The sequence below is a fragment of the Conger conger genome, chromosome 13 (genome assembly GCF_963514075.1).
Source record: "Conger conger chromosome 13, fConCon1.1, whole genome shotgun sequence".
In the NCBI taxonomy this organism is placed as follows: Eukaryota; Metazoa; Chordata; class Actinopteri; order Anguilliformes; family Congridae; genus Conger; species Conger conger.
This window is the reverse complement of record NC_083772.1, coordinates 29,190,293-29,210,619: the sequence shown is the minus strand read 5'-3', so window position 1 is coordinate 29,210,619 and position 20,327 is coordinate 29,190,293. Positions and strand designations below refer to the sequence as shown.

General features: G+C 39.5%; 1 protein-coding gene across 1 annotated transcript; it reads left to right on the top strand.

Annotated features, from left to right (window-relative positions):
• Nucleotides 1-2,363: 2,363 nt before the first annotated feature.
• On the top strand, nt 2,364-20,111 carry LOC133107524 (extracellular calcium-sensing receptor-like). Its single transcript, XM_061216513.1, has 7 exons — nt 2,364-2,581; nt 2,739-3,030; nt 10,109-10,318; nt 10,352-10,927; nt 11,548-11,775; nt 16,925-17,048; nt 19,219-20,111. The coding sequence occupies exons 1-7, from the start codon at nt 2,364-2,366 to the stop codon at nt 20,109-20,111; spliced, it is 2,541 nt and encodes an 846-aa protein (XP_061072497.1).
• The last annotated feature ends 216 nt before the right edge of the window (nt 20,112-20,327 follow it).

Below are 20,327 nucleotides of genomic sequence, written 5' to 3'. Positions count from 1 at the left end.
AATTATATTCAACCCAAAAACCCCAAAATAATGATTGGCAAAAGCCGAAAAAGACAGGAAATTCACAGACAGGAAGCACCGAGAACAGTATCTTGACCTATGCACTGACAAAGCTTCCAACACACAATGCATTAATACCTGCTATGGGTACTGTAACTATGGTGGTCTACTATAAACAACATGTACCACTGTGGGCAGGCTGCTGAGGATTCAATCAAATATTCTCTTTGAATCAACAACCAAATAGATTATTTTCAGAGGAACACAGGAGTTGATTAATTTCTAGAAATCAATTAGGTAAGTATTTTGCTGCTATATGTACTTAAAATGTACCAATTATGTGTCTTGTTACTTTCTAGTAATTAATGCTCTGAAGAAGAAAAAACAATATCACTGTCACATCATTGAAGGCATGACAATGAAAATAATAGTCATAGAGGAATATCATCCATAAAATACATTTGTTCCAGTCAGTATATATCTCCATATCTTAATTTGAAATATACACATGTATTTCTAAATGTTAAACAGTTAAATAGGTATTAATATCAAAATCAATGGAAAAAATATGAACCAGCACATTTCAGAGGCTTTCCTATCTTTAACATTAATTTGTGATTGAGCAAGGTATGTATGGAAAAGATCCTTTTGAATGTGAATTCTTTTTGCCATTAGACTATTTTTGACATAATAAGTCAGGCAATAATTGTTTGGTGAATTGCTTTAAGGCTCCATCTTCAAAATATAAGTGCTAGTGCAGTTCTGGGTACATTTATTTCAGTATTTGGTTTCTTGAAAAGTGCTATGTACAATTGTAAATACAATTTCCTGAATTTTAATTATTATTATCTCTATCATCATTATATGAGGATGGTATGATTTAGCAGTGCAACCCACAGTAATATTTTGTGTGGGCTCACATAGACATTACACAAATTCTCAAATGAAATACATGTACCCAGAACTGCTTATATTTTGAAGATGGAGCCTTAAAGCAATAGTTCACCAAACAATTATTGGCTGATTTCTTATGTCAAAAATAGTCTAATGGCAAAATTAATTCACATTTAAAAGGATCTTTTCCATACATGCATTACCTTGCTCAATCACAAATTAATGGTAAAGATAGGAAAGCCTTTGGGCTGAAATGAGGAGCTTTAAAAAGTTTGTAAAAAAAAACTTACGGGGGTGTCTCGGTGGCGCAGTCTGTAGAGCACTGACCGCATGCTCATTGCGAGCCGCGAAGTTGATGGTTCGAATCCGACCGTCTGACATTTGTCGCATGTCTTTCCCTCTCTCTTGCTCCCATTCTTCCTGTCTCTCTATACTATACTGTCCAATAAAGCTGAAAAAGGCCTAAAAAAAAACATCTTTTTAATAAAAACTACCACACAGATAATGAGATTTTCGGGATTAATTGGAATAGCGCATGTGCCGTACCAAAAGATTTTTCATGTATATTGGTCCAGAATGGTGAAACGACGAGGCTGACGATTTTTGTGTTTTGCATGCAAGTGTGATTCGGAGGCAAGAGGCACAACCTAATTTGGTTCAGAAATTAGGTAGTTGTTTAATTTTATTTTTTATTTTATTTTCTTAAACACATCAACACAATGCTGCTTTGCCTTGTTATACTTATCTTTGTCTTAGCATTCTTCATTATCTTCCAAATTGTTACTTTTGGTGGATAGGTGTCCATACTTTCACCAGTTTGGAGCCTACTGATTCACCTTAGTGTTTAATTTTATCAGTTAAAAATAATTTATAATTCATTAATAACTTTATATGCAATTTTCTGTCAAACGTATTCATTGTTTGCAATACAGCACAATAATCACAAGATGAACATGGGCATTTTATACTTTATAGTATGCATAGCTTCTGACAAATGTGCTTTTAGAGGGTAAGTAATCCATCTAAAGATGAAAAGCACTTAATAAAAGAAAAGAAACTTCCTGGATTGCAACTGTAGTTGGAACGAAAACCAGCATACACCAGGGTACTCCAGGTCCAAGTTTGGGAACCATTGATGTAAGGGAAAGTACTGGAGAAGTTAAAGGCCTGATATGGAAAAACACGCGATGAAGACAAACAGCACTCAGTGCACATTAGACAGAGAGAATCAGAACCAGACTCCTGGGTCTTATGAAATAATTACCTTCAGATAAAAAAACAAGGTGATTTAGGTGTTTCCCTTTGGGTCGAGGCCCCGACCATTAACTGGGCTCCACCAGGGTTTACACAATTACTGAACTTATTTGTCGTTTTGCAGGGACTGAGCCCTACATAAGGAAGCCTCCCTCTATTTCAGTAGGAGAACCCCTTCCCTCATCTCTCTGTCACTCCTCTCTCTACTGCAGAAGATGGGTGTTCATACCTGGTTATGGCTGTGGGTGTCATTGGTCCTTGGAGCAGTGTGTGGAACAGCAAGCTCCTCCTGCAGGCTTCTGGACACTCTGATCTCTCAGAGTGTGTATAAAGAGGGTGATGTGATCATTGGAGGACTGTTCCCTATTCATATGCAGTCACCTGGGCCCAACCTGGACTTCACACAACGAGCAGCGCCTTTGCAGTGTCAGAGGTAAATAGAGGTGAACCTCATTCATATACAGAGTGTGTGATTCAGTGACCATGTATGCAAATCTATCTGTGAATATATGCCAACATCAATAGCTCTCTTTCACTATACTCAAGCCTTTCCCATTTTCATCTCTCCGTTTCTTTTTTCTCTCCCTCAGTTTTTTTTTGCGTGCATACCGTTGGCTGCAGACCATGATCTTTGCAGTGGAGGAGATAAACAGAAACCCGCAACTGCTGCCCAATCTCACCCTGGGGTATGCCCTGGCTGACACCTGCCGTGTAGCGAGGACAACGTTAGCTGCTGCGCTGGGACTAGTAACAGGGAAGGACCCTGTCATTATGGGCTCCAGCTGTGGCCACACTCCCGAGGTGCCTGTCATTGTTGGTGATACCTACTCGTCAGGATCTATCGTAATTGCTCGCACCCTGGGAGTCTTCAGCATCCCCATGGTGAGAAATAGATTGTGATTATTGCGGGCCAAAATAATTTCATGGTGCAATTTCTATTTTGCAAGAAAATGTTTAAATTGCAATTTTCATTGTTTTCATTGAACTCACCAACCATCATAATATGTTGGCGAATTAGTTCCCAGGAGAGTAGAAATGATCTGCAAATGTTGTCGTGCGGAAGACAATGGTAAATAGAAAGCTCAGAAGGCTCAAAATCTGCATTGTGAGAAGCAGTTCCTGATTGGACCTGTGCAACTTGGTTTTATTTTATGGAATATGTAGATGGAGATTATGACTGCTCAGATTTAACAATTATTTATCTACAAATATGACCTCTGTTGTTTGAAGCAGAAGTAAAAAATGGTTTTAGAGGTATTAAATAGCTAAGTAGGATTACTTAGGATTACCCCACCTTCAAGCGCAAGCTGAAGACACACCTCTTCAAGCAGCACCTCTCCCCATCCCTCCCTACCTCCCTGTGAACCTTAATTGTTGTCTCTGTGACTTGCTTTGGGTATCGGTATTTTTAGTTGGCTTGGTAAGCAGTGTTTGGATAGTTAACTTTGGTCACTTTTGCTCTTTGTTTGTTTGTTTGTTCCAAAAAAACAAAAAAACAAAAAATGGCCCTTGTCCTTATCTTTGTTGTACAGGTAGCAGTTGAAATTGTACTTCCCTCTAGGGTCTTTCAGCGAACTTATCCCTGGTTATGGGTATGCACTTTGTTGTACGTCGCTCTGGATAAGAACGTCTGCCAAATGCCAATAATGTAATGTAATGTAATGTAATGATTACCTCTTTAAAAATTTATGTTTGGTCTCATTAGAAAGAGACTTTTCAGAGTAACATAATGGTGCTTAGCCCTGCATTCAAAATTAATTCAAATGAATTAATAAGTACATTGTCCTCTTACAAAGGCTAGTTCTAGCCATAAAGGGGTATGACACCCCCCTCCCCCCTTCCTTCCACACCTAAACTCATCATCACCCAATCAGGGAAAGTGTCAATGGGTAGCCTGGTTAAGGTATTTAAGATGGCCACAGGAAAAGGTTTCTGTGTTAGAATTTGGATTTGTGGAGAACAATTATTTTGGTTGTGGTTCCTTCACTGTCAGTTCTCCAGCTTATTTACCTTGCTCCTGTGGCACTGAAAGTGAAAGGGGGAAATACTGAGGCAAGGTCTGGCTTATCTGTTTCTTTCTCTCTTTCCTGGTATTTGCAATTTAATGTCTTGTCGAATGTCTCCAGTTTTGTAAATTAGAAGGAGTGAGCCTATATTCAATACAAAATGTATGATTGTCATTCATTATTCTCATTGTCGGATTCTTAATTGATGCATTTATATGCATTATAAATGCACACGGGGTGGCCTGTAGCGTAGTGGTTAAGTTAAATGACTGGGACATGCAAGGTCGGTGGTTCTAATCCCGGTGTAGCCAAAATAAAATCCGCACAGCCGATGGGCCCTTGAGCAAGGCCCTTAACCCTGAATTGCTCCAGGGCAGGATTGTCTCATGCTTAGTCTAATCAACTGTACGTTGCTCTGGATAAGAGCATCTGCCAAATGCCAATAATGTAATTATAGTGTTTGCTTACTGTAGACTGACCTATCCAAGAATTTGGCCATTTCATTGATAATTGTCATTCTAGTAATTATTCATTAAAATCACATGAAATATTACCATACATTAATGGCATTTGGCAGACGTTCTTATCTAGAGCGACGTACAACAAAGTGCATACCCATAACCAGGGATAAGTGCGCTGAAAGACCCTAGAGGGAAGTACAATTTCAACTGCTGCCTGTACAACAAAGATAAGGACCAGGGCCTATTTGAATTTTTTTTTTTTAACGAACAAATAAACAAACAACAAAGCAAAAGTGACCAAACTTAACTATCCAAACATTGCTTACCTAAGCCAACTAATAATACCGATATACAAAGTAAATCACAAAGACAACAATTAAGGTTCACAGGGAGGTAGGGAGAGGGAGAGGTGCTGCTTGAAGAGGTGCGTCTTCAGTTTGCGCTTGAAGGTGGGGAGAGATTCTACAGTTCTGACCTCAACGGGGAGTTTGTTCCACCACCGTGGAGCCAGAACAGACAGTAGTCGTGAGCGTGAGGTGGAGGTTCGGAGAGGGGGAGGTGCCAAGCGACCTGTGGTGGCTGAACGAAGAGGTCTGGCAGGGGTGTAGGGTCTGATGATTTTTTGTAGGTAAGCTGGGGAAGACCCCTTAACTCCTTGGAAGGCTAGCACCAATGTTTTGAATTTGATGCGAGCCATGACAGGCAGCCAGTGGAGGGAAGTATGCAGGGGGGTGACGTGTGAGTATTTGGGAAGGTTGAAGACCAGACGAGGTCCAAGTTTGCTGCTGCATTCTGGATAAGTTGGAGGGGTCTGATGGCGGATGCTGGGAGGCCAGCCAAGAGGGAATTGCAGTAGTCTAGGCAGGACAGAACCATCGCTTGGACCAGGAGCTGGGTCGAGTAGGGGGTGAGAAAGGGGTGGATTCTCCGTATGTTGTATAGGAAGAACCTGCATGACCGCAATGTTCTCGGAAAGGGACAGTCTGCTGTCCATCACCACGCCGAGGTTCCTTGCACTGAGTGATGGCGTGAGTGTGGTATCCCAGAGGGAAATGGAGAGATCCAGATGGGGAGAGGTATTAGCAGGGATGAATATCATTATAGCATGCAATACCACTTGTCTTTAGTATTCAAAGTGCTGAAAACTTAACTTATTTTTTGTTGGAACCACTAGATTCAGAATTATACTTAATCCTCGCTTGCCTGACAAATGGAAAATCCATTTGATTTTTCATTTTCCATACAGAGGCTACAGCCAACTATAACCCTGTCAGAATTTAAAAGCATGTGGAAACCATCAAATCTTTAGTCTTCTCAGGGTACAAGCCAGACATAAATGAAAATTGTAGTTCTCCCATTTGCCAAATGAAAACAAATTTCATCATATTTTTTTAATATGACAGAATTAGTTTTCCATACCCCTTGACATCAGTGTAAAATTGACTTTACCAGCTGTTTTTATTTTCTCTTCCGATGATTTTGAAAGGTTCACGAATAAGCAACCTTACCCTAGCTTATCTTGTGTAATACAAATACATCAGACAATCTTCTTGTGAGAAAATATACAAAACACAACTGTGTAGGCTAAAGGATCGAAGAAAATAATCTAAATTCTTAATCCCATTTCAATCACTCAAAATGCCCTCACAAATTCACAAACCAACCAAAATCATCCAGAAAATGGCAGATATGTAGGCTGGCGCTAAACTGAGCCTCTCTCCCTATGTGATTGGGTCATTGTTACAAACACTTGCAGAGCAAGATTTTGGTTTTTCTAGCTAACACTTAAAATGGCTGTCTGTTGCCACCAGTTTGCACACACAGCTTCAATGTTTAAAACATTGAACAGGGTCAAAGTTAGTTTGTTCAGGTGTGATTTGATCTGATCTGGGTTCATAACAATGATTCTACATTGGATTATTTTATGTGCGAAAGTGTGCTGATTGGTATTGCAGGGATTGGTTGAATTTTAATTAATTCTTGTCATTGCAAGTTCACAAATTCCTTGAGGGTCTGATTAACCCTATCAAATTTTCCCCCTTAATTCCCAAATTATTGTTGCGTTCATATGTATATAATACAAATAACTGTGTAAAAAAAGACGTAATAAAACCGTGAAACAGCGATGCCAGATGCTCCACTAGAAAGAACAGCATTCAGATGGTTATCAGCCTCTTATTTGCAAAGCAGGTCAATAAAACTCTTGCCTCCCCCTTGCCACACTCACAGTTTATAACCCTCAGCTTCGCCACAGACTCAGACAATGAAAGGAATATTCTAACAAAAAAATGCAATTCAGAATTTGCTTGAATAAACACAGTGTTTTCTTGTTTTTTCTTGGTTCACTTTTATTGCAAGTCTTGCCAAAATACACTCACTGAGCACTTTATTAGGAACACTAATACTGGGTAGGGCATCCCTTTGCTCTCAAAACAGCAATGGCAACAATTCCTTGTGGCATGGATTCCACAATATATTGAAAAAATTCTATTTAGATTATGTTCTATGTTGACATGATTGCATCACGCAATTTCTGAAAATTTGTCAGCTACACATTCATGCTGCAAATTTCCCCTTCTACCACATTCCAAAGGTGTTCTATTGGATTCAGATCCGGTAACTGGAAGACCCAGTGAAGGACATTGAACTCATTGTCATGTTCATGTAACCATTTATGGAATTTATGGAACCAAATATCCCACTTGGGTATGAAGCTACGACTGTTTTCTAACTCACGTTGTTGTTTATTTTGTAATCCGTTCAGCCATTTTCGTGAATTATACATAAGCGTCTGTCATCTTGAACTACTTCTTTGCAATGTATTTGTTGCCTAAATGCATTGCTCCGTCATATCAGTACCAAACTATTGTAAGCTCCTTGTGCAGGGTTTCCTACCCTTTCGAACAAGGTATATTCATCTATGTATAGTCATATGTCATATTCAGGTGACGGACAGTCTTGGAAGATAAATTTGCATAGCAGAATGAATATACATATGTGCAGAACCATCCTATGGACATTTGTGTTGCAGGCAAACCTTTGTGGGTTGAAGTATGGTGGCTTAGTGGACATCATAGTGCTTTTGGTCTGTATCTATTCTGATATTGTACTTTTGTGAATAATTTCATGTTTGTTTGCATCCTAAAACCCAACCACATGTCGATGACTTAAGAGGTCGTAACAGACAATTACAGGATTTGGACTTTCCATCAATAAACTTGTTATTGTACTGCCTAACAGTGTGAACAGGTCTCTGGTTAACCTAATTTTGAAATAAAGTTCAATTTTAAATGTGATGCAGGTTGGTTTCGGAAGCATTAGGGTGAGTAATCCTTTTTGGAGAGCTTTTTTGACACTTTGGGTATGTTTTATAAAAACACACTCTCATATGTGTTAATAAAACACATGAGGTTATTTTTTACTTGTATCAAAAACCTGTTGTTATAGAAAAATAAGCTTTTCTGATCATGTGTCTGGACAAAAAGATATGCACAAGTTTTGTATTAGGGGACACTTGAAGACATCTGGGTGGAGTTTGGGGAACACTCCAAATTCTGTACACAAGTTTATGCACAAATTTAAAGTAGTTCTGGGTTGGTCCTCGACTTTTAGATATTTAGTATTCAGTGCTATAAAAACAAGTTTTTTGCATTTTAATGTATCTTTTGTGTATACTGTATGTACACACACAAGTTTTTTTTATAGATATTGACACTTTTACACTTTTAGGGCTAGTACAAAATATTTGGAAATTGCCCTCTGCAAACGTGCTCCAAGGATTTTTATTCACATTTCAACAACTCAATATCACATGTCACAGAAATCGTTAAATATTGACATAATTACTCTGCTAAAAAAAATTAAGGGAACACATCAGATCTTGGCAATTCATTAAAGTTGAAAATCTTTACTGATGTACATTGTAAAATTTGTTGAGAACAAAATTACGTAACAACAGTCAAAGGAAACCAAAATCATCAACCCATTGAGGGTTGGATTCAAAATCACACCGAAAATGTAAGTAAAAAATTTAAATCACAGGCTGACCCAACTTGTGTGAATTTTATCACGGCAACTCATAATGTGACTCAGTAGTGTGTATGGCCCCCGCATGCCTGTACGCACTCCCAACAATGTTTGGGCATGCTCCTTATGAGTCGGCGAGTGGTGTCCTGGGGGACCTCCTCCCAGACCTGGATCAGGGCATCAGTTAGGTCCGGGACAGTCTGTGGCGGTACTTGGCGGCGTCGGATGCACTGATACATAACATCCCATAGGTGCTCAATTGGATTTAGGTCAGGGTAACGTGAGGGCCAGTTAATGTCATCAGTGCCTTCCTCATCCAGGAACTGCCTACACACTGAGGCCAGGCATTGTCCTGCACCAGGAGGAACCCAGGGCCCACTTCACAAGCGTAAGGTCTGACAATCGGTCTGAGGATTTCATCCCGGTACCTAACAACAATCAGGGTACCGTTGGCTATGACATGGAGGTCACGCAACCCTCCAAGGATATGCCTTCCAAGACCATTACTAACCCACCGCCAAACCGGTCACACAAGGCAAACCTTGCAACCGCACGTATGGATGTGCCATCCTGGAGGAGCTGGATCATGCTACCAGTAGTGACAAGGACACTAGCAGAACACAAAACTAGAGAAGAATCAGGCAGGAAGGATAAGGAGAGAGCAATTGTCTGTGGCCACCACATGCAAAACCATTACCTTTTTGGGGGTTGTCTTGCTTTTGCATCTCCATTGCACATGTTGTCACTTTCATTTGCACCAAAGCAGGTGAAATTGATTCACAATCACTTGTGCTTCCTAAATGGACTGATTGATATCACTGAAGTTTAACTGACTTGGTGTTACACTATGATGATAAAGTGTTCCCTTAATTTATTTGAGCAGTGTATAAGCAGACCCCCATCGGGAGCGGCTAGAAAAATAAGTGAACATAGGGAAATCAAGAAAAGTGAATGAGGCAAATTAAATATCTTTGCTCCTTCAAACATCAGTTTGAAGTCAGTTGCAGATGTGATAGATGCATGGCAGATGGGGAGAGGTGTGCCCAGAGGTCGCTAATTCATATGTCACACTTTACTAATCTACTATCACCTACTCCTAACATTTAAATGGTTCGGATGTTCTTAAAGATGACAGACCTCAATCTTTATTAGAATAAAATAGTAGTGTGACCATTGGCTCAGCAAAAGTCTAAGTTTTGAATGAAATGCGTTAAAACATTTACATTTACATTTTATTAACATTTGATAAGGATGAGTGCCTGACTACCCAGTCAGTCTCAGAGGGCTAAAAAAAACCATTAGGACTCAAATCAGCAAATGTGCTCTGAAGTGATTAAGTGCCTCTCCTCTGTTTTCTATTGATATTGTATGACCCTGTGCTTGTTTTCTGTTTCATGTTTACTGGAAATAGAAAGTTAAAAGTAACATTAAGCTGACAGGTGGGTGTGTGATCTGTGTGCTGCCCAGGTCAGCTACTCTGCCACATGTGCGTGCCTGGGAGACAACCAAAAGTACCCCACCTTCTTCCGCACTGTACCCAGCGATGCCTTTCAGGCCCGGGCCATAGCACACATGCTTCGCCTCTTTGGCTGGACCTGGGTCGGTGTGGTTATGGGAGATGGTGACTACGGCAAGTTTGGGATCCAGCATCTGCTGGAGGAGCTGAAGAACTCTGAGGTGTGTGTGGCCTTTTTTGAGGTCATGCCCAAGGTCAACTTAGAAACTAGCATTCCACGCATCGTGGAGACGCTCAGGCATTCCACAGCCAAAGTCATCGTAACTTTTGCTATTGCTGCACACATGGATGTTTTGCTGAGGCAGGTGGTGAGACAGAACATCACTGACAGGCAGTGGATCGCCACAGAGTCCTGGATTACCTCCAGCTACATATCCTCTCCTAATAATCTGCCATCACTGAGAGGGACTTTAGGATTTTCCTTGCGCAAGGGAAACATTCAGGGTCTCAGGTCTTTTCTCACCAGGTTTCAGCCCAAGGATTTTCCCTCAGTCCCCTTTGTGCAGGAATTCTGGGAGACTATGTTTGGATGCTCTTTTAGTGACCCCAGCCCCTCTCCATCAGCCAGACCCAAGTGCACAGGTTCTGAGAGCTTGGACAATGTTGATAGCTTTTATACTGATGTCTCTGAGCTGAGATTCACTTACAGTGTCTACAAGGCTGTGTATGCCATTGCACATGCCATTCACAATATGCTGTCCTGCCAATCAGGACATGGCCCCTTTGAAAAAGGGGGCTGTCCAAATGTAACCAACCTCCAGCCCTGGCAGGTAAGAACAAGCAAAATACAAATATCACATTGGGTAAAATGATAAATGAATGTATATTAATATATTATGAGTGGAATTCGTTACTAGCATATTCAGTTTGAAAATCATGGTTTTGTCTGAAATTTACAAATAGAAATGAATATATTAAAATGTATTCATATATTTAAGATTTTGTGAACATTTACAGATATTCATGAACACTTGTTTGCTAAAGGTGTCATAGGTAATCTATGAATAATATTCATGCCATAATTTTGTGGCATTTAAAAAAACATGCGTTTTGCTTCCAGTTGATTAAGGGACATTACTTAAAGGGTTAGCATTCTTATAGGTTAACACAATTAAAAAAATTTTTTACATTGATAAACTGTGGAATTAAATTGTGTGTGTGGCAGGGTTATTAATATGCCTTATATAGTATATGTTCTTCCTGAAGTGATGATTGTTTTTCATAGTCTCTCATTATTTCATAGTTTTACATAGTTTAATTTTCAATTGCTAGTGCATTAATAGTTTATAAGAATTTGTAAAGTTAACAGTTTTCATTTTTCATTTTTCATCACCCTTTATGTTCAATTTTGTTAAACATTGTGAAAATCGTATATTCCTTGTCCTGGAAGATTCTCCACTATGTCCAAACCGTCAACTTCACCACAGCTATGGGAGAAGCTATAAACTTTGATGAGAATGGTGAACCACCGGCCGCTTATGACATCATTAACTGGCAAACTGGGGGGCGGGGGACAGTGGAGTTTGTCAAGGTGGGACATTTTGACTCTGTGGATGGATCTCACAGCAAGTTTGACATCGATGTCAAAAGAGTCGTCTGGGGTGGTGGCCAGAATGAGGTAAAGTGAACCATTTATTGAGCATGCAATAAATTTAACCACAGAACCATCTGTATTTTTGAATTGCTGTACCAATCTTTCACATGATCTCAATCAGGGTTATTTATGCATTCTTTGAATGTTTCCCCCTGTAAAAGCCACAGAGTTGTGCTACAGAGGACAGTCTACAGACCACTGACTGACAGCACCCATAAAGATGGCATTGTCTAAGGCAAGGGCCTACCATTGCTGTTCTAATGTAAATGCCAGTCGTTCATTATGCTGGAGGGTTTCTGAATCAAGGGATGTGTCCTTGAAGGCAGTATTTCAAGACACCAATTTAATTATTTTTTGCTAACATTACTGATGTAAATACTTAAAATGATTATATGGTTAAAGCTGGAGAAAGTTATGTAGTGAACTGAATGAAAAACAAATTTTGTATTCTCTTCATGGCCAAAGGAAAGCAACAACAACAACAGTATACACTCATAACACTGATCTCATATGGGCATGGGAACATTCTGTGATATCGTGCTGCCTTCAGTGTGTGTCCAAAATCCTTTGCCTTCTGAGGTTCCTTTTAATAGAATATTAATGTGTAAAGATTAAGAAATCACAGTGGTCTTATTCATCCAATTTTAAATGTTTTAAAACTATTAATATTATGTGTAAATAGGTATATTGCAACGTCAAGATTCTACGGTTTCTGTCAATATGTTCTTTGTTCATGTTCATCTGTATGGTAAAATCTCACAAAGTGAATCATCCAAATAGAAAGGTAAGTTGATTTGATCTTGTCGGTGTCGCTGACGACACACCACTGACACCACAGGGTTAAGACCAGCACAGAATCTACTTTGCAATATGGACTCATTCAGCCATTAGGCTATTTTCAAGGTAAGAGAACAGCTGAGACATTTTCATCTTGGGGTTAAATATGAATTCGACAGAAAAACTACATTTAAAGTGAGAGATAATGTCATAATGGTTGACAAAAGCCGAAAAAGACAGGAAATTCACAGAAGAACCGAGAACAGTATCTTGACCTATGCACTGACAAGGCACTGACATTAATACCTGTTATGGGTACTGTAACTATGGTGGTCTACTTCAAACAACATGTACCACTGGGCAGGCTGCTGAGAATTCAATCAAATATTCTCTTTGAATCAACCAAATAGATTATTTTCAGAGGAACACAGTAGTTGATTAATTTCTGCTTTACTCAAAATCAATTATTGTTACTTTCTAATCACTGCCAAGTTACATACGTACATAGTGTATATCTGAGCTAATGGTAGCAGCCATGAAAATCAATGCACAATAAGAGAGAACTGTACAATAAGAGAGAACAGCACAGCAGAGAAGATTTTTACCTTTTGTAGAATTTGATTGATTTCACTTTTAAATTGTATTAGTTTCTATTGTAAAATGTATAGTTTGATTTCATATTGTACAGCTTCTACTGATTTTTGTTAACAGCAAACTCTTGAAAATGAGACATCTCAATGAGTCCTCCCTGTGTAAATACAGAATGAATAAAAATAATCTGTATTGTACTGTTAGTTACTATAGTAATTGTCCCCCCCCAACCCAGATTCTGTAAAGTATTTGGTTTCTTGAAAAGTGCTATATACAATTGTAAATACAATATTTACTGTATTATAATATTATTATTGTATTATAATATAATATTAATTATTATTATTATTATTATTATTATTATTATTATTGTTAGTATTATGTCTATCATCATTTTAACATTATCATATGAGGATGGTATGATTTACCAGTGCAACCCACATTAATATTTTGTGTGGGCTCACATAGACATTACACATAAACTCTAAATCAGTTCTGAAATAAATGTACCCAGAACTGCACTTGCAGTTATATTTTGAAGATGGAGCCTTGAAGCAATTCACCAAACAATTATTGCCTGATTTCTTATGTCAAAAATAGTCTAATGGCAAAATGAATTCAGATTCAAAAGGATCTTTTCCATACATACATTACCTTGCTCAATCACAAATGAATGGTAAAGATAGGAAAGCCTCTGAAATGAGCTGGTTCATATTTTTTCCAATGATTTTGATATTAAGACCTATTTAACTGTTTAACATTTAGAAATACATGTGTATATTACAAATTAAGATATGGAGATATATACTGACTGAAACAAATTGATTTTGATATTCCTCATTCTCATTGTCATGCCTTGAATGTGACAGTGATATTGTTTTTTCTTCTTCAGAGCATGAATTACTAGAAAGTAACAAGACACATAATTGGTACATTTTAAGTACATATAGCAACAAAATACTTACCCAATTGATTTCTAGAAATGAATCAACTCCTGTGTTCTCCTAATCTATTTGGTTGTTGATTCAAAGAGAATATTTGATTGAATCCTCAGAAGCCTGCCCACAGTGGTACAGTGGTTGAAGTAGACCACCATATTTACAGTGCCCATATCAGGTATTAATGCATTGTGTGTTGGAAGCCTTGTCAGTGCATAGGTCAAGATACTGTTCTCGGTGCTTCTGTGAATTTCCCGTCTTTTTCGGCTTTTGCCAACCATTATGACATTAAGACTGTTACCTATCAAATACATAATGGCCCTTCCACGTAAACGTCACAGCAGCAAGAGCTTCAGTGAAGTAGCCAACAAGCCTTGAACCCCTTGAACCACATTCTTTTCTGCCTTTTCTGGGGTCAAAAATGAAATACTTGAAGTTACGGTAATTGTCCGGAAGCATTGCGATGGCTGATTGCAAAACTTTCAGCTATGTCACTAAGCAAGTGCAAAAATAGAAGAGATGAAAGGGATGCATGCACTTTACTTTCTAGAACTTGCTACCCAAGACCCTGTAAATATTATGATACTAATGACAACACATGCTAGATGCCGAAAGCTGATTAGAAACACATTCAGATATTTCCACAGGGTCAATCACAGTTGCTGTAGCTTCTCAAATCAGCACCTTTTAATACGACAAAGTTATCCTCAAAATATCTGCTTGTTTGGAATGCAAGATAAAGTGACCACTGATGTAAAGTAAATATAGTGTGCTACATACACCAATCAGCCACAACATTAAACACACCAGCTTTAACCAGTTTTTTCATATTTAAAAATGCATTAAACTGTATAAACTTGTCGATAAACAGTTTCATTATATGATATTTGTACTTATGTAAGCAGATAATCATAAGTGAATTGCCTTCAAAAGTAAAATTTTGAGATGAAAATGGAAATCTTGTAAGCTGATTGGGCCGGGGGGTGCATTGTTTTGTTATTTAAATATGTTGGTAGGTAGTGGTGTTCATGATCACGTCTTAACAGGTGCTCCAGGACATGTAGAATCTTAAAAATATAAAGACCACCCGCTATATTTAAAAATGCATCCATCTAATCCTAGATCAGTTTCACTCTTCTTCCCTCCATTGGAATTACATGGCACTGCATGTGGTGAAACCTATGTCGGGTTGTGTGAGCATAGGTTTTTTCTTTCCAGCTTGCCGTAGGAACATTGCCCGAAGCTAAAAAAAAGGATAAAAACAAAGAGAATAAGACTTTTTTTCATTGTGATCGAGGGTCTGTTGTTTTGTTCATTTACTAACAGACATAGTTAGGATTTGGGGAGCTCCATCACACGATCATTTCAATAGCTGCTGACTACACAGGTTTGCTAGCTAGCCACGTGACCAACCAACCATACGCTAACTCTACTGTTCAAACTACCTAACCTTACAGCATGATTGAAGACAGTTACTAGCTAGCTCTGCCTATATTGCTAGTTATGATAGCTATCCATGTAATTAATGTAGTGGCGGGCAGTGAAAGAGAATGAACAGAGAAGATTTCATGCCTCATGCCAGGATGTGCTAGCTGTTGATAGCTGCAAATCTGGAGATAACGTTACATTGAGGCAATGTCGTTTTTTCGTTTTGTAAGCTTGGCTAGTCTGCTGTTGTTGGTTTAATGTATATGCTTCACAGGACTTAATAACTTAGCTAGGTAGCTAGAAGTTGCCATTATAGCTAAATTGTCCAATTTAACATTACACAGGTAGCTAGCTAAAGCAATTAGCTACTAATGTTAATGTTACTCTACCAACAAGCCAATATAGACTAGCTAGCTAAACATAAAAGCATAGAGCAAGCTCGCTATCCCAACAAGACACACCGATTGCCATTCGATGGCTAGAATAGCTACAGACTACCCAGAGATGCTGTTTTTTGTGGTGTAAAGTATGTTACCCATTTATCCAGGGTCAGACATAATGTTCCTTAGATATCGAACAAATGTGATCAAAGTGACTAGGAATGATTGTTTGTGACATACAGGGTGGTTTGAGTATCTCAGAAACTGCTGATTTGCCGGGATTTTCTTGCACACTAGTCTCTAGAGTTTGCAAAGAATGGTGTAATTTGGTGTAGTTTCCTTTACAGAGCATTAACTATAGAGAATCATAATTGTAACATTTTAGCAACATATAGAACAAAATACTTACCTAAATGATTTCAAGAAATTAATCAACTCTTTAAAATAATCTATTTGGTTGTTGATTCAAAGAGAATATTTGATTGAATCCTCAGCAGCCTGCCCAGAGGTACATGTTGTTTGAAGTAGATCACCATAGTTGCAGTACCCATAGCAGGTATTAATGCATTGTGTGTTGGAAGCCTTGTCAGTGCATAGGTCAAGATTATGGTATGGTATCTTTTTCAGCTTTTGCCAATTATGACATTATCTCTCACTTTAAACATAGTTTTTCGTTTGAATTTATATGTCACCATGGGACAATCTATGTTTTCAACACTTTTAGCTGGTCAACCAGGTGTTCACCAGCTGACCAGCCTAAGGGCACCTGCTTAATCTAGCAGCTTAACTAGCTTTGTCCAGCTATGTCCAGCTAAAAATCATTTTAAAGCAGCGTAGAATCCCAGCATTTTCAGCAGGGTTGGTGAGATATTGATGGATCACATGTGGGATATACACAAACGTTTTAGCACAGAGTATGTTCAAATGTAACACTGAGCATGTTAAACATTAAGTGATCAGCTTGAGTATATGTGGATAGAGTAGGTTGAGGGGACACCGTTTTTGAGTGATGGTATAGCGGTAGAGTGATGTTCTGTGTGTTGTGTTGGATGCATACAGGTGCCTGTGTCCGTCTGCAGCATGCCCTGTCCCCCAGGCACTCGGAAGGCTGTGCAGAAAGGAAAGCCCATCTGCTGCTTTGACTGCTTACCATGTGCAGCAGGAGAGATCAGCAACACCACTGGTATGATTAACTATTCTTTTTTTCACAATTATGATGTAAGAGAATGATAGACATTCTGTATACTTTAGATTGGGTGAACAGAATGGTCATTATGTTACACAGGCTGTAGCATGCCTGTGAATACAAACGTTTGTAACATATAGCCAGGCAGATGTGTCCACAGAAAATATCTGTGCCGATGACCTGTCAGTCAACATCTGTGTGTCCTGCTGTTATTTAGCAAAAGTCATGAAACTGCATTGAAAGCAGCATGTTTCCAGGACTGGAAATTAAGGTCGCCCAAGTTAGACGAATGGCGAGTGATAATTGAAAAGTGCGCCTGTGGTGTCACTAAAATGTCAGTGTAATGATGACATGTGTCAGTCTATCACTGACCTGCTTTCCCCTTGGGCTGGGGAATCCCAGTCAGCCAATCAACTTGAATTCAGCATTGAACACTGTCCTGTCGTGTGAACAGACAAGACTTGTACAAAGTGTCAACTATTATGTTCATGTTCATAATAACATAATAACAAAATGCATTGTTTAGTTGGTAACCACTACCACCAAAAGTTTCTACACCAAAGTACTCTTCATCAAATATTACGAGTAAGAACCTTTGTAGAAAATTGAATTACTGTCAGGGACAGGCTATCCAGGGACCATCTTAAGTCCCCTTACGTTCCCCTTAACTAATTATTATCCTATGGTTTGCAAATGTATAGATATAGATACATGAAAGGTTAATTATTGTATTAGTGTATCTTTACTTCATATTAACAAATACCTTATTGTAAAGTGTGAACAAAATGGGCTACTGTATACTGCGCTTGCTCTTTTAGGTAAGGTGCATAAAAGACTATAAATCTCAACTTCAGATGTGTTTGGTGGATGAGTGGGTGGGTGGGTGGATGAGTGGGAGCAGGACTTGTAGCCTACATCAAATGATTTTTTTTCTATATGTAGTTTTGTTATTTAAAATATATTATACAAAAAATAACTTTTGTGGAAAAGTATATTGAGATGAATGTGATGTCTCTGTTTGTTCTTTATGCTTTAAAATGAAATAGGGTATTTTGGGCTAGGGAAAATGAATCCGGGTACTTTACTAGGAACACCCTCAAAACAGCTTCAATTCTTTGTGGCAAGGATTCTGCAACATGTTGAAAACATTCCTTTGAATCATGTCCTTAGATGACTGAATCGCACAATTTCTGCAGATTATTAGCTGCACATGCTAATATTCGTTCTACCAGATCCCAAAGGTGTTCTATTGGATTCAGATCTGGTGACTGATAAGGCCACTGAAGAACATTGAACATGAAACCAGTTTGAGACGACTTTTGTTTGTGACATTATGCATTATCATGCTGGGAGTAGCCATGGGAAGATGGGTACATTGTGGTCATGAAGAGTTGCACATGGTCAGCAACAATACTCAAATAGGCTGTGGCATTCAAGCGATAATTGATTGGTATTAACGGGTCCAAAGCAAGCCAAGAAAACATTCCCCACACCATAACACCACCATCACCAGCCAGGGCTGTTGACACAAGGCAGGTTTGGTCCATGGATTCATGCTGTTGGCGGCAGATTCCGGCTCCACTATCTGTATGTCTCAGCAGAAATCGAGATTCATCAGACAATGCTACGTTTTTCCCGTCTTCAACTGTCCAGGTTTAGTGAGCCTGTGCCCACTGTAGCCTCAGCTTTCTGCTTTTGGCTGACAGAAGTGGAATCCGACATTCTTCTGCTGTTGTAGCCCATCCGCCTCAATGTTTGACGTGTTGTGCACTCTGAGATGCTTCTCTGCTCACTACAATTGAGTGGTTATTTCAGTTCCCGTCGCCTTTCTGTCAGCTCAAACTAGTCTCGCCATTCTCTGTTGAACTTTCTTATCAACGAGGCGTTTCCGTCCACAGAACTGCTGCTCACCAGTTCACTCTAGAGGCTGATGGTTGCAGTGAACATTAACTGAAGCTCCTGACCTGCATCTGCATTATTTTATGCATCACACTGCTGGAACAGGTTTGGTTGATTAGATAATCACATTGTTAAGTAGGTGTACAGGTGTTCCTAATAAAGTGCTCAGTGAGTTCACGTAATTGTAAACTTCTTAGTGAACCACGTTGTTCTTGGCTTCTTGACATTTTTTTTTTTTTACATAGAGGTTTTCTACATAATCTTTAAGGTTCAACAGAGTGCCAGAAGTGCCAAGATCGATTCTGGTCGAATGCTGCTCGAACTGCCTGCGTTCCCAAGGAGGTGGAGTTCCTGTCCTTCCAGGAGACCATGGGGATCGTCCTTGCTGCTCTTTCAGTCTCTGGGGTGGTCCTCACAGGCAGTGTCCTCGCCACCTTCTTTTTCCACAGGGACACGCCCCTTGTTAGGGCAAACAATGCAGAGCTGAGCTTCCTGCTGCTGCTGTCGCTCTCTCTCTGCTTCCTGTGTGCGCTGGCCTTCATCGGTCACCCCTCCCCCTGGTCCTGTATGTTGCGCCACACGCTGTTTGGGATCAGCTTTGTGCTCTGCATTTCCTGTGTGCTCAGTAGGACAGTGGTGGTGCTGGTGGCCTTCCGTGCCTCAGTCCCTGGCAGCAACATCATGCAGTACTTTGGCCCGGTGCAGCAGAGAGTGGCCATCTCCCTCTGCACCTCCATCCAGGCACTGATCTGTATGCTTTGGTTGGTTCTGTCACCTCCCGTCCCATCTGAGATACACGGGCAGAGTGCCAGGATCATCCTTGAGTGTGATGTGGGCTCAATGGCTGGCTTTGCTTGTGTCCTGGGCTACATCGGCCTGCTGGCAGCCATCTGCTTCCTGCTGGCCTTTTTAGCCAGGAAGCTCCCAGACAACTTCAATGAGGCCAAGTTTATCACCTTCAGCATGATCATCTTTTGCGCCGTCTGGATCACCTTTGTCCCTGCCTACGTCAGCTCCCCAGGGAAATACACTGTTGCTGTGGAGATATTTGCAATCCTGGCCTCAAGCTATGGACTCCTTCTTTGCATCTTTGCTCCCAAGTGTTATATAATCCTACTGAGACCAGACAAGAATACCAAGAAGAAAATGATGGCAAAATAAAAAAAGTGTAAACTTTGATTCCATTTATTTTGTATGAGAAACATTTAAGAGATGGCTAGATGTAATGTTTATCTGTTTAGATGTTGAGCCACTGGACCAGTGAACTTCCAGAGCTGAAGCTGGAAGGCATTTTAAAGCCCTTTATTAACTAAATGCAGAAAATGTATTTGTCTTTGTTCGAGTCCTTCCCTTCACACAGTTGTCTAATAAAGAAAA